The following is a 15,023-nucleotide window of genomic DNA, read 5'->3' as shown; positions in this document are numbered from 1 at the left end:
TCAGTCTTCAGGTCTTCTGAGAGGAGATTAAACATCTCATGGCTTCTTTCAGAGAAAAAGAAAAAAGAGGAAAGGGTCCCAGGATGCTTCCAAATCTGGGTTTAAGGGTGAAATTGGGCTGAAACCTCTATCAACCACCTTCTGTATTCAACCTCAAGGTATAAAATATTTGCCACCCATGTGAAAATCCAGATGACCCTTGAACAAAAGCGGGGGTTAGGGGCGCCGACCCTCCGCACAGTCAAAAATCCACGTAGGATTTATAGTCAGCCCTCCATGTCTGAGGTTCCTCCACACCTGAGATTCTATACCCGCAGATCGTGTAGCACTGTAGAGTTTACTGCTGAAAAACGGCCACGTGTATGTGGACCTGTGCAGTTCAAACCCATGTTGTTCAAGAGTCAGCTGGGGGTTCCTCTTTTCTCTCTTCCCGGGAACAAGCATCTGCCTTCTGTCCTCTGGGGTAAGAGAGTAGAGCCCAAGGTCTCCACGCTGAATCTAAGTGCTTGGCCTGCAACGAGACTTAAAACCACCAACCTTCTCCCAGGTGTGATTCTTAAAAACAATCTGAGTCAACACTGAGCAGATATCACCTTGACCTGGCACTTTTTCAAAGTTGGTTGTTAATGAGATCACCTTTGTATTACTTGCTCATCAGAGAGCCAGAAGTTTACTGCAAAAAAGAGAGGGCTAAGGGCTACTCTCCGGATAAAGCGAGACTTAAAACCACTGCCGAACATCTGGGAGTGAGGAAGGTTAACCTCCGCGTCAGGAGAGCCTTTGACAGCTAACTTCTAAAAAGCTTCACGTATTCGCCTGAATGAAAAAGGCCACTTGCTTTTTCTATCTCCCTCCAAGTAATTTGAAATTGTATGATCTTCTTGAGAAAATTAATTCTGATAACTTAAATCTTCTAGCACTTTTTCATTCATCTGATATGCTAAAATACTTAGTGACTTGATGCAAGCACACATTTAATTAGCATGATTTCCTCCTCTTGGTCCTCCTCTCACAGTTAATTTTGTTTAGGAACTCCCTGGCGGTCCAGTGGTTAGGACTCCGCACTTCCACTGCAAGGGGCTCGGGCTCGATCCCTGGTTGGGGAACGAAGATCCCGCAGCCTGCACAGTCCAGCCAAAAGATAAAGAAATAATAATAATAAAATACTTTTTAAAAAAAGGAGTTAATTTGGTTTCAAAACACATAATCAAATTTGTTCTAAATGAAGTTTTAAAACACAGCAACTGAAGAAGCCATCCCTTCCTGCATAAAACCTACCAAGTATCCTGGTGGGTCCGAGGGCATTTGTGCAGCCCAGAGAAAGGAGACCGAGGAAGATTCTGGGGCTGGTCAGGAAAAAATAAATCTACCGAGAATATGGCTGAGGCTAAAAATGGAGTCCAAGCACGTCGAGGGGAAGAATCAGACAACATTCCATGCCTGTGTGTGGCCAGCTCCCCTCAAGTTCTGCCCCCTCCCAGTCACCTGGGCATGTTTGTGTTTGTGTCCTGCTAGGTACCCCGCCTCCAACTGTCACAGAATCCTTCCCTGACCCGGGTCACTTCGGGGTCACATGAGATTAAGAGGAACCAAATCACAGTAAAATACCAGTTTCTCTGCTACTGTGATGGTCTTTCATATAAAAAGGAAAGAATGAATGGACTGACAATTCTCCAGTTGTGAAGGTGAACCACTTAGCCTTTAAAGCAGCTTTAAGTTCTCCTCAGTCTACAAACTTCATACATACCAGAAGTTCCTACAGCGTAAGTCGAGAAAACAAAATGTATTTTCACTTTTCAATAAATTTCCAAGCCTAGGGACAAAACAGGCTCCATAGTTTGCTAACTGGAATGCTTCTACTGTAAGATTTTTCCTTAAAAATGCTGCTGCTGTTACAAAAACCAGTGAACCCAAACGTAGTCTCCGGAGAGCAGCTTTCGTAAAAGGCTTTCCTTCTAGTTTCCTTTAACGCCTGCTTTTTGAGAACCATAACAAAGTTGAAAAGGGGATTGAAGCCATAAATAATGCTTCATGGAAAGAGCCTTTCTTTGTCCTAACTGCAAGTTAAATCTTCATGCATCCTGCTAAAGAATATTCCTAAGGCCTGTGACACAGACAAACGTCAGGATACAAGCACTGGCTCTCGACCTCCAGACTCCAGGCCTGCCGCCACTGCTGCCCTTCCCCTCTGCTCAGTCTGTGAACGCTGCCCAGCGGCCTGCCCCTCCTCCTGGGCCCGTCCAGGCCCACGGCGCTCCCTGCGGCCCGAATAAGGACCGCCAGCCCCCATACCCACCCACCGCGCCTCCCTCGGGAAGGTCCGGGGTGCACAGAGCCCCTCGCCTGCTTTCTGTCTGCCACAGCTTAATGAACAAAGGCACAACCTGCTTTTTCACAGGCATCATCTTCTCTCCCTCTCGGCTAGGGTGTAAAAATGCGTAAGAGAAAGAGGAGGTGGCATACGAGTACTGATGGGAAAGAGAGGGTAACACACAGCTATACCAAAACAGGTGCTATAACAGGTGTGTGTAAAGAGAGTTCTAGAGTGCAGGGGGCACAGCTGACTCTGCCTGGGGAAGTGAAGGGAAGCAGTACGTAACTGCAGGGACCAGAGCATGAGGATGAGGCGATTCAGGCTGGTGCTCCAGATACACACAGAATCTCTGATGGTTCAAAAGCAAGGGTATGACCTAATCAAATTCACATGCCTTGGTGGCAGGGCTGCAGAGCCAGGGAGACTAGTTAGTGGTTGTGGCTTGATTCGAGCTGAGCGGGGAACTGGTGACACATGCACCCGTCATCAGAAACTGCCATGGACCGATGTCCACTTAACGTGTCTCCTTGGAAAAGAACAGTCTCTTTGTAAACACCGTGAAGTCTTTCTCAGTGGTGGCATTATTAAACCAGGAAAAGAAGCCACTCCTGTCAGTTTTCTATTCTGACAACTGTCCAGGGTCCACAAAGCACCAGCCCCTTTGTAGAAAGGGCTGCTCAGCGTCCCGGCCATTGGCCAAATATGCTCCCTACACTATCTTCCTGGGCTCACGAAGTTTCAGACTTGGAAGTGAGGATGGCTGTTCTGAAGTCAAACATTCAAGTCAAACGGCCTGGTGGAGGACTGACTGCCCAAGATTCCGGATCTGTCAGTGAAGTTCTTTTCCTTTAAACAATTTCATTGGTTCCTGATCTTGGATGCCTTTAAACAAGGCAAGCCAGGCCTAGCCCCTTCCAAGTGTCTCTCATAGTCTTACTCTTCCCAGCTCCTTCTTCCTAGCCTGTTACTACAGTCTTCATGCACTCAATCTCAAATTACCTAAAAGGGCCCCTCATTTCCAACTTATAAAGAGCTGTGAAGTGGAGAATTCTTTTCACCTTAGAAATAAGATGTAGTAAGTTGACATCTTAATTTGTAGTCCTACCGAAAACTTTAGTTTTTATTATACATCCTTCTATCTCAAAAGCTACGTAATAGTTTCTTCAATTGTAACTTCCTATGATTTTCTTTTTTTTCATTTTTATTTTATACTGGACTATAATTTTCACAAGAATAACATATATGCAAGGTATAATTAATACCAACGTGTTTTCCATTTACCAAATAACACATTACCTCTTATCCTGAGACAAGTTTATCAGAATAGCATACCTATGACAGTAACGTGAATATTATCAGGCCATGCTGGCTTTGCTACGTTTAAATTCAACGTTATGGAAAATGCACTTCTGCGAGTATCTGAGAGCAGCCGCACAGCCTGATAAAATCAGAAGGCAGCCAGGACTTCAGCCACATGACAGGCTAACAGGCAGAAAGGAGGTCCCACAGCTCTGAGCCCAAAAGGCAGGTCGTCTATTTCTGCTACAATGGCTGTGCCCTGCCTCTCGCCAAGGACCCCCTTCAGCTCCTGTCTTCCCCGCTCCCCTCCTGGCCCACAGCTCCCAGCCACGCCCTCCCTCACAGGTCTGCTCCTGGCAGATGCCACCCCCTGCAATGGCACGCGTGTGCCCGGGTGGCGAGGACGGCCAGCAAGGAGGCCAGCCCTGTCCCCACCGGCGCAAACGGCCACCTCCGGTCCGCTTTCTCACATCACGCCCATCCTCATTCCTCCCCCGGAGTCCAAAGGCCCTTCCAGACGGAGCTCCGTCTCTGCCTCCGGATGCCTCACCTCTTTCACGTGGGTGTGAAAGGACACCGACATGTCCAGCAGGATCTTCCGCTGCTCAACTCGCCGAACAAAATCTTGTATCCGGTCCTCGAGCTGATGGGCGGCCTGATAGATCTCTTCCGGGTCACATTCCCCAGTCTGAGCCAGCTGTTCTGCTGCTTCTAGTAATTTATCCGCATTGGTGTATGTGTTCTGTGCAAGAGAACATTCAGAGACACAGAAGGTGAATAAAAGACAAACTGGCCAGGCTGGGAGCCATAATACACTGGAACAGAGTCAGCGTGTGATGTTCCTTTCTGTAAATCAAACAGAAAAAAGAGGAGGGCAAGAGATGATTTTAGGAGCTCAGAACATCTCCATGAGCAGCCTATTCCATTCTCGCTTGAGGTTGTTAAACTCAACCTCACGGCAAAGCCCTTCCGTCTGAGGCAGGGATGGGGTATCTGTAGGCAGCTGCTGGCCGTCTCGTGACTCATAAAGGGCTTTGGGCCTCTAGCTGCCGCGTAGCCAGAAGACAGCGCGTAGCCACAAATGCCCACTTCACTTTTTCTCCTGGTTTTATGACAGAGTGCAGAGTTCCAGTTTTGTGTCTTTCAGTATGATATACCGCTTTAGGATAATTCCCCAAGATCAAGTGAAAAAGTTACGTTGCAAACAAACATAAGCTGCTGCCTCTTTTCACATGTTTCTACTTATCAGTAATTCTGTGCTTATCTTTTCTTTACTTCGGGGGAAACGTTTTTTAAAGAAAAAGGAAATAATAACTACAATGGCTATAAAGTAGCCAGAGTTTTAAAGAGCCGAGAGTTGAGTGTCAATGGGTGTCTAAAATACTCTGAAAATTACTCTGTTTTAATTCTTGATAAATGAGGCTGCAAATGTCTTCCTCAAATCAACAGGTCTGTTAGAGACCCGACAGTGTTCGAGGGACCTGCTAGCGAGAGGGCTGCCGAGGGGGTGGGGAGCAGTCCAGCCAGGTGGGGGACCTCAGTGCAGGAGAGAACAGAGTTCAGGGCCCCGAGACGCCCAGAAGAGGCATGCGGCTCCCCGTGAGACACTGGCTGAGCCCTTCGTCCTTCTCCTTCCCCAGCATCTCAGTCCCACAGCCGAGCAGGGTCGGCTCCTCATGGGTGAGACGGGGGGTGGCCCCAGGTGTACGGGGGGTGGCCCCAGGTGTGCGGAGGGTGCCCCTGTGGCGAGTCCAAGCCTGATGGGGCACGGGGTGCCCCTGCAGTGGGAAGCCTCCCAGGTGGAGACTGGTGACCTCCAGGGGTATTAACCTACTAAGCCAATGCATCGAGGATAATGAGAGGCAGGTTACTCATTTTGGAGAAGGGAGTTACAAATATGAAGAAGGAGAACACTTGAGTCAACCCTGCAGCACTGAACTGGAATTGGAGGATCCATGTAAGTTCACGGTTTTCAAGAGACACGTGTGTAAATGTGCACGTACCCTCATGTCCCTCCTCCACCCCCCATCCACCAAGAGGGCCTGGGAACAGCAATGGCCCAACGGCACTAAGCATGGTAGTACCCAGATCTCCACTGGTAAGCACCATTCTGCTCTGGAGGGAACCAGGGCTCCGTGGAGAAATGGTGGATTCCAGGGTTGGGGTGAGACAAAGTACAAGATGAGTCTGAGACATCTTACCATGCCCCAAAGCAAGGAGAAGCCCAAGAACAATGCGGACAGGAGAGAGAAGCCAGCTTGAGGAGGTGCAGGTTGGCCAAACGAGGGACAAGCTGAGCATCAGAGGAAACAGTGACGGCGATGGAGGATAATCCATCCACTCAATAGGAAACCAGGAGTCCCGACTGACACAGAAAGTAAAACTGGATGACGGACGGCATAGTTATAGAATTTCAAAGTACCTCCCCGCAAAGTACTTGCTAATTACAAAGGGGGAACGACTCACTTTACAACGGAGACATCTGGCAGACACCACCTTAACCCAGGGATCAAAGTGGACACCACAGGTAACAGGACAGATTAATCTGTGCAACCCTTGAAGGGACAGAGTTAGGAACACGGCAGCACTCCTGGATACACCTGCCGAAGACGTATAACCAGAGTACCACCATGAGGCAGCATCAAACAAACCCAAAGTGAGGGGCATTCTCCAAAACAACGGGCCTCAGATTTTCCAAAATGTCATGTCACAGAAGTTAAGGAAGGACCAAGGAGCGACTCTAGGCTGAAGGACACTAAGAGATGTGACGACCAAATGTCACAGGTGGTTCTACACTGGATCCGTTAGCTATGAAGGATATCGTGGTCTGAGGGTTAGAAGGTAGTCATGTGTCAGTGTTAATTTCCTGATTTTGATGGCGGTATTATGGCTGTATAGCAGAATGTCCTCTTTGGTAGGAAAAACACACTCAGGTCAATGGTTAAGCGTGGAGGGTAGGTTCTTTGTGCTGTATTTCCAACTTTTCTGCAAGTTTAAAAAAATTTTACAGCAGAGTTAACATTCAGTGTGACAAGTATGAGGTGATCTCAAAAATGATGCTGACGCACGCTTACGGAGCACGCGAGGCCCAAGCGTCAGGCTGGGATGGGTGGAGCGGCCCGTCCTGGGCAGGCTCTAAGGGGGTACAGTGTCGACAGGGGATTTAAACGTGACAATAAAGACCAGCTGGAGGGCGGTCTGCTCTTCGTCACCAGCATAGGCTGACGGCTCCCGGCTCCAAGTGTGCCCCTGGCACGAGCACTTACTGGGCGTGGGTCTAAGGGCCTCCCCCGCACTGAGCTGTCTGATCCTAACCACAGCCCCTTTTACAGGTCAGCAGACTGAGGCCAGGAGGGCAATGTCAAGACTCAGAGGCCAAGGCTGGCAGGTGGTGAAGCGGGACGCAGCCAGGTCTGACTCAGGGGCCCTGGCTTTCAACAACCCAGTGTGTTGTTCAGCTCACCCCTCACCACGGTGGCTCAGGCAGCCCTGCTTCACACGCTGCAGGGCTGACAGTCACCCCCGTCCCCCTGTCCCTCTGGAAAACCATCTTCAGGGGACTCTTCTTTCTTGGTACTATCCAAGTCTCACGAGAACGTTCTGCACTATTAACAAAGGATCCTTCAGAACTCCGAGAAATGATGGGAGAGATGTCAAAGAGCCCCGTAAGACTGACCGACACGGCCAGACTCGGAAAATGCCTATGTGCACACTTTACATAGTCTTCGAAATCAATTATGTGGCATCATTTGAAAAGCACAGTCATTCCCAATCTGACTGCAGAGCTTCAATGCACAGTTAAAGGGTTTTGTATATATTCACCGTGACCCACTGGGAAGCTAAGCTGTCCTGATTCCTGTGCAGAGCGGACAGTGAACGTGCCCACTTCAAAAGCGCTCTGGAACAACAAAAGCACTTTTCAGAAAAGTCCACTCTCCGTCCTGTGCGACTCTGGGCCTCCACATCCCCTGCGGGGCAGTCTGGCAACCTGCCAGTGGTGACTTTGTGACAAGAAGCCCTTCACGCAGATTATCAAACCACCTGGGAGGTTCCGCGGGACAGGACAGAAAGGCTGTCACGTCAGTACCTGGGTGTCGCCGACGTGGTGACCCGCAGCCCCAGGCTGGAGAGGATCACCCCTCCTTGTGGCCGGATGGACGAGGGAGGAGTTAAACTACGAATGAGAATCACAGCAACGGGGTAATGATGAGGGAGGGATGGGGAAGCCATCGACGACGACACAAAAAAGAGCGACGGAAAGTGTCGGGGCCAAGAGGGGCCTCAGGAGGCCTCACAACCACGTGCAGCGCGGATCCTGGACGGGGCCCCAAACGGGGAGAAACGAAGGGAACCTGAACAAAGTACGGACCTCAGTTCATCAGTATTAGTTACTAATCCTAACAGTATCGGTTCAGTATTATATTTGTATAATATTATATATTATTAGTATGACATCAGATCAATGTTAGCTTATTAATGATAACAAATGTACCGCACTAATGAACGGTGTGAGTTTTGATAACAGGGGAAACTGGGTGCAGGGTATGAGAATTCTCCGTATCATCTTCACCATTTTTCTGTAAATCCAGAAGTTGTCTAAAAAAGTTTATTAAAAAGATGTATGTGTATATATGTACACACACACACAGAGAGCAGATTTCTGAAAACCAGCCTCCACCTAGGGAAGAGGTCCGGAGCACTGTCCACAGATTCTGTCACCTAGTCCAGCGGTCCCCAACCTTTGTGGCACCAGGGACCGGTTTCATGGAAGACGCTTTTTCCACGGACGGGGCGGGGGGATGGAGGGAGGATGGTCAGGCGGTCCTGCGAGCGATGGGGGCGGCGGAGGAAGCTTCACTCGCCCGCCGCTCACCTCCCGTTCCCAACAGGCCGCAGACCGGTACCGCTTGCGGACCCCTGACCTAGTCCTTCCCTCCTGGGAGGCTGGCCCCCGGCCCCTCAGCGCAGCCCCTGGGCACAGAGAAAGCTCTCCTCGCAATGGGCAGCTACGAGCCTCAAGGCTCCTCCTGGGCAGGTTCTGCATACACGCTGCCCCCAGAGGTCTCTGCTCATCAGAGGCCGCACAGTGAGGTGACACTCCCGGGGACGGTGGCTTTAGGGGGATCCACGCTTCCCTGAGGGGCCTCCCAGGACCGCGCTCGGCAGCTCTGAGCAGAGGCACGACGGGCCTCGGTGCTGGACGGAGCCGACAGTTTAGCACGCTGCACGGTGCACGCACACACCTGCTACGAGCCGAGTCCTGTTTTCGCATCTGTTGTCGCTACAGCCGTGAAGCCGCTTCCCTCTCGAGTTTAGTAAGCGGATCTGCAGGTGACAGAGCCTCCCAACACATGCCAATTCTGAAAGCTTTCCGCCTCTTGGCCAGCAGGTAAAGACAGTTACAACAATCAACGTCCCAAAGGAAGAACTGCATTTCTGAATGATCTGGGACACGAAACAGCACTCATTTCGTCTCACCTCTCATTTTACACCTGAAGACCCTGAGCCAGTAGGAGGGACTCCGTGACTCTCCCTCAGCACAGCAGTAGGTGCTGGCGGAGCTAGGGTCAGCCGTGGCCTCTCTGAAACCCAAGGCCAAGGCCTCCCTGTGCACAGAACCTACCCTGGATCCTTTGGCCGTGGAAGAAATAGATCTCCGTGTGTTCACAAACATACGGATGAGAAATGCTAGCTTTGGAGCACTTGCTCTGTGCCCCGAAGCAGCCCTGTGACAACGACACGATTTCACTTCTACTTTATAAGCCAGGACACCAAGACAAAGAGGTGCAAAAACTCAGCCAGCAGTCAGAAGAGCTGGGACTGTCCCAAAAACAAAGGCCTCGGCCAGGGGTCCTCTCAAAAGGGAAGGTTGAGTCACTCAATCTTAGACTTACAGCAGGGAGGAGGTGTCAGGTAAAGCAGGCTGTTTCTGAGTCTGAAGAGACTGGACTCCCCTCTTCCACCCACTGCCCTGTCCCCAGGGCATCTCCCCCGGGGCCCAGTTCCTGGTCCATGGGGTGGGGTACCAATCCCTGCAGCGAGGACTGAAGGAGATACTGCAGGGCCAGGCCGGGGTGCGCCCAAAGAGTTTCCTATTTTCTTGAGAAGTAAATTAAAATTGCACAATGTCCTAGGTCTCAAGAAACACAAGAGCCTTTTCAAAGGAGGATCAGACCTTCTCCTCCCTACAATCCACAACAGCTACAGCCTGGGTCTTACCCAAGAGGGCCAGAGGCTATATTTAGAAACTGGTAAAAAAAAAAAAAACAAAAAAAAAAAACAGATGGGTTTTCTTGATCTTAGGAAAGACAGGAAAGGAGGAAAACACAAGCATGTCACGCCTGAATTGCAGGTGTGCCGAAAGTGCCCACGTGCTGTGCTCAGGGCACCCTCCCTGCAAAAGATGCATGAGTTCAGGAGAGACCCCGGGGGTTAGAGAACTGGCCTGATTCGCTTCTAAAAATCCAGAATGAATGTTTAAGGTCTCCTGCTTTCCTGAATGCCACACTTCTTTATCCTGGAAGACAAGTTAATTATATCGCACACAAAAAAAGTTACTGACAGAAATGGCTTCCTGGAGAACAACTTCGAGATGTTTACATCTCTGGAAGGTGATCTGAATCCCAGGGGACAAGCAGACATGAGAGAAGGCACCTACGGGAAGATGCTACGCCAGAGATGTATTGACTCCTATTAGAGAAATCTTCTGTGCTCTTGAAACCAGCTTCTTCCTTGAACCAGAATGTTCTCAGCTTTCCTGGCTGCTGTACTCATAGCTTTTTAAATCTAAAAAGGGACATTAAACTTGGATGATTATTTAGAAGGTAAAAGAGCAGGTGACTGTCAAAGAGCACCTTCCTTTCCCAGAGTCATTTGCAAAAAGCTTCACGTGGAAAGCGTTGTTAATTTCTTTTTTAAAGCTCCTGCGTGAACATGCACCGTGGCTCCATCTGCCACGCTCTAGAAATTCATCAGCACGGAGTCATTGGATAGGATCTATCTACTCAAGAATCACGGTACAACATAAAGAAGGAATGGATCTTCACATTAGTCACAAGGAGGTTCTCGGGTCTGCCGAACTGTGTGCCAAAATGGTCCAACACTTCCTGATGTGGCTCTAGCAGTGTCTGAAACAGCCCGAGACCAGGGGCCTCGCCGCGAAGTCGAGGGCCTGCAGAAGTCACACCGGCTGCACAACTCGCTGCCACCAAGTACACAAGAGGCTCTTTTCGGGTTCCCCCTTCTCAGAACACTAGAACTGTTCTACAGAATAATCTATATTTAGTAGGTCTTAAATGAATTCAACCGTAAGACTTTTGACACTTCCTTTCTGAATCTGTCATGTTACTTTACCATGTCATGTTTTGAAGAAGTTGACTTTAAGAATAATTCATTAAATAAACTGCTAATTCAGTATCTTGAAACTAAAGATTGTCGAGACAATTTAGAATTCATTTTACAAAGGACCCTTCAAAACACAACCCCAAGACACACACTAACTCACCTTAAACTTAACCATGAAAAAGAAATTTCTTTTCCCTAAACCCAAAATGTGTTTTACCTTTGTGAGTATGTTTCAGAAAATGAGAAAAGGCTCTTTATTAAGCACTAAAGATGCCTCTGTTCCTATTTTTAAGGTGCCTCCAAAGGCCATTCTGTCCAAAAAATACATACATCTAAAGCATGACCGTAGATCTCCCTCTGCCATAGGACTGGTATTATACTTTGTTTTGACAGAAAGCAATCGAAGACAGGAGGGTGGAGAAGGAAAGGTGGGGAAGGCATTCCCTCCAGTGGCCTCGCCCCCTGCACCAGAGCAAGACTGATGTCATCGTCTTCTCTGGGAAGAGGCAGACAGCTTTCCATGAATGAAGCTACAAACACAGAGCGTGATTTGGCTCGATACCCAGGCCACTGTCTGTCCAGCCCGGATCTGCTGCACGTGGTCTTAATAAAGCGCGGCTCCTTGCGGAGCCACTTCACAGGCCAGACCGCTCCTGGCTTAAAATGCTACCCTCCTCCCTCTTAGGCCCCTCAAAGAATCTTTTTAAACAAGCTGGGGGGCCTAGAGAGAGAAGCCCACTCTATTTCTTCAGGTCTACAGCCCCCTCCCAGCTTACGACGTTTAATCTGTTCTTATCGTAGAGGGGTCCAGGGTGGCCCCCCGGTGTACGGAGGCAGGGCACGTTCCTTTCAGAACCAGCCTGAAGCAGGTCTGTGATGCGCAGTATCTGCAGGTACGCGGGCGGCGAGCACCGGACTCCAGAGCCCATCAGGGACCACTCGGGACCTGTCACACGACACACACTGAGGTGGACGCGTGTCTGTGGACAGAAAAGATCAGAGACTTTCGCCCTAAGGCAAGTGGAGGGGATTCGTCATACATGAGGGGCTGGTCCCCTTCACAGCCAACCACGACAGACTGCTGAATGCCCACTCTGGGCAACGGCACGTCCCTGGGTGCCTCCTGCCTACAGTTTTATCAGCCAGAGACGCAGACACCGGACGGCCGGCGCCAGGGGCGATGCGGAGGTAAAGTGCACAGCACTCCCTCTGAACCAGCGGTATCTAAAACATGCACCAGCATCAAGCGACATTCTCCAAGAGACGGGAGGGCCTATAAACATTTCATGCCAGAAGGAAAAGAACTAAGAGAAGGAGAAGCTGGAGATGCTGGGCCAAGAGGCCAGAAGTGAGGGGCCAGGTCCCGGCAGGGGGTGGAAATGAGCACAGGGCCAGGTCCAGGGCGGAGCGCTCAGAGCCTGCCCCCCGGCGGGTTTGCAAAGGAGGGAGGCCCGCAGAGAGGGGAGGCTGGGTGTCTGTGCGTAGCTCCCCAGGCCCTGGCAGAATGAACCCCTGGCACACGACTGGTGATGGTATGAAGACCAGAGGGAGGGAAACTGGGCGCAGATGTTTGCAAAGTGAGCAAAACGTGCCTACATTGAAGGTTTTTGTTTTTTCATGCACAGTTCAGACTCGGGCTTAAGGACTTTCAATTTAAGGAAAAGAGGGCCAGGTACCCCTTAGAGTCCCAGGGTCAATGTGCCAAAGATGATAAGAAAGCAGCGAGACTCGGCCGGGGAACAGCGGGAGCTGACAGGCCCCTGCCTTTCTCTGAACCAGGGGTAAAGGCAGTCCTCCCTCCGCTCTGGGGCTCACCCTAGAAACCTCAAGACGCAAACGTGTCCTACAAAGAAAGTGTCTCCCTCTTGCTGCCCCGAGCCCCTGTGTTGACGGCTTTGATTGTCATCTTAGATCTGAAGAAGTAAGATTACCATGAAAAGATAGGGCGAGGGTCGCCACAGAAGGCACCACAGGAATTAAAGGGAGGGGTCAACAGGTGCTGGATCCACAGGAGGACACTCGGCAGGCCAGAGCCTTCACACTGGAACACGCTCGGGAAGGTGCGAGGCGGGGGCCGGGGCGGTCGAGCCCACGGTCACGGGTGAACTTGCTACTCGGGGCAGGAGTCTCCTCTGGGTTTGGTTGTTTGCAGTCCCGCCTCTTAGATTCATTGGTGCCTGAAGTCTTTGCTCAGAGGATCCAAATCTCACATCCATCCTCAAACCACATGGCTACAGCAGTAGCTTATCTTATGGAAAAATCAAGGGGAGATGGAACACATTTCCCACATTTCTTCTGCTACGAGAGGAAGGCAAAATATTTTCCAGCAACCTAAAGTAGGGACATCACACGTAATGCAGAAAAGAAAAATCCAGAGACCCATCCCGGTGCGGCAAGGCCGCTGAACACAGAGCCTCTTCCATCCCGCTTCTAAGATCAAGAATGCAGAAGGCTGGGTTGTCACTTTTACTTTACATACAGAGACTTTTACAGTGTAAAGGAGATAACTTTTTAAAGGCATTTTCCCTGAACAGGACTGAAGTGCAGTTTGCTTTCTTATCCCATGACTCTATCTCACATCAGTTTCCAGGGTACAACTGAACCCTCTGTCATGTGAAACCCATGGACGCACCCACTCCTGCTTATTTTGGTGTTATAGATTTTGAGACTAAATCATTAGATGTATATTGATACTCTTCCTTTTATAATTGAAGGCTCTCTTTATTTCTAATAATGTTTTTATGCTTTCAAGTCTATTTGCTTAATACCAATATTCCTATACCAGTTTTCATTTGCTTATTATTTGCCTGGTGGATCTTCTTCTAACACTTTACATACTTTCAAAATTCCTGGGTATTTATGTTTTAGGTTTGCCCTTTGAAAACAATACACAGTATGATTTTTTTTTTTTTTTTTAATATTTTTATTCTTGGCTGTGTTGAGTCTTCGTTTCTGTGCAAGGGCCTGCTCCAGTTGCGGGAAGCGGGGGCCACTCTTCATCGCGGTGCGCGGGCCTCTCACTATCGCGGCCTCTCTTGTTGCGGAGCACAGGCTCCAGACGCGCAGGCTCAGTAATTGTGGCTCACGGGCCCAGTTGCTCCGCGGCATGTGGGATCTTCCCAGATCAGGGCCCGAACCCGTGTCCCCTGCATTGGCAGGCAGATTCTCAACCACTGCGCCACCAGGGAAGCCCCACAGTATGATTTTTTAAAAACTATTCAATCAGAGAATCTTTCTTTTAACTAGTATAATCTATTTTGCATTTACTGTAATTACTGCTATTTGGGGACAAATTGCTACATCTTATTTTGTGATTTCCGACATGATTTTTGTTGTTCTCCTTTCTTTTGCTTCCACTAGACCCATTTTCCTGAGTTTTTACTTATCTGGTTTTCTGTATTTCTTTTCTCTTTATACTTATGGGAAGCGGTGCTTTCTATCCCTGCATTTAGTAGTCATTCAAAAACGCTCACACACACCCCTGTCTTTACAAATCTAAGATAAGCAACACCTCCTGCCATCCCCTCAGGACACCTCTCCACCTTCTGTGTTCAGGTGCTCCGGGGCTTTGCTCCGTCTTGTTTTTAACTACCCCCCAATTCTACTGTCTTGTGTCTAAATGGTCAATCCTTTGATTTACAAACATATTTACCAATTTCTGTGCTCATTATTGACCTCAAGCCTTCCTTCTCATATTTCCTTTTTATTCATTAAATTAACTCATTCAACAAATACTGCTGAATGCTTAGCTGCACCACGCCAGCCTTGTTCTAGGCGCTAGTGACAGAGAAGTGAACAACACAAAATCCCTGCACTCGTGGAGTTTAAATTACAGTGGGTGCTTCCATTATTCTGACTAAACTACACACTTCAGTTCTCCTGTAAGTAAGTGAATGGTAAACTCTCTTGGTCTTGGTCTACATTTTATTCTCACTGTTCAATGATAGCTCCACTGGGTGTGGAATTCCGGGTTCAGAGTTCCTTTCCCTTAGGACTCCATCCCACTGTCTTCCAGAATCTGCAGTTACTGGTGAGAAGTCAGCTAAGAGTCATTCTCACGGTTGTG

The 15,023-nt window shown here is 49.2% G+C and overlaps 1 protein-coding gene across 4 annotated transcripts in view; it reads right to left on the bottom strand.

Annotated features, from left to right (window-relative positions):
• Positions 1 to 15,023, bottom strand: part of TRIO (trio Rho guanine nucleotide exchange factor) — a 383,177-nt gene that overhangs the window by 152,046 nt on the left and 216,108 nt on the right. For all 4 annotated transcript variants that reach the window (XM_059916123.1, XM_059916125.1, XM_059916124.1 and 1 more), the window contains exon 11: positions 4,164 to 4,355. In XM_059916123.1, coding sequence (XP_059772106.1) covers positions 4,164 to 4,355 — 192 coding nt within the window. The remainder of the gene's footprint in view (positions 1 to 4,163; positions 4,356 to 15,023) is intronic.

The sequence above is a fragment of the Balaenoptera ricei genome, chromosome 3, assembly GCF_028023285.1.
Source record: "Balaenoptera ricei isolate mBalRic1 chromosome 3, mBalRic1.hap2, whole genome shotgun sequence".
Taxonomy (NCBI): domain Eukaryota; kingdom Metazoa; phylum Chordata; class Mammalia; order Artiodactyla; family Balaenopteridae; genus Balaenoptera; species Balaenoptera ricei.
Note: the sequence above shows the minus strand (reverse complement) of the source record. Positions and strands in the feature narration are given on the sequence as shown.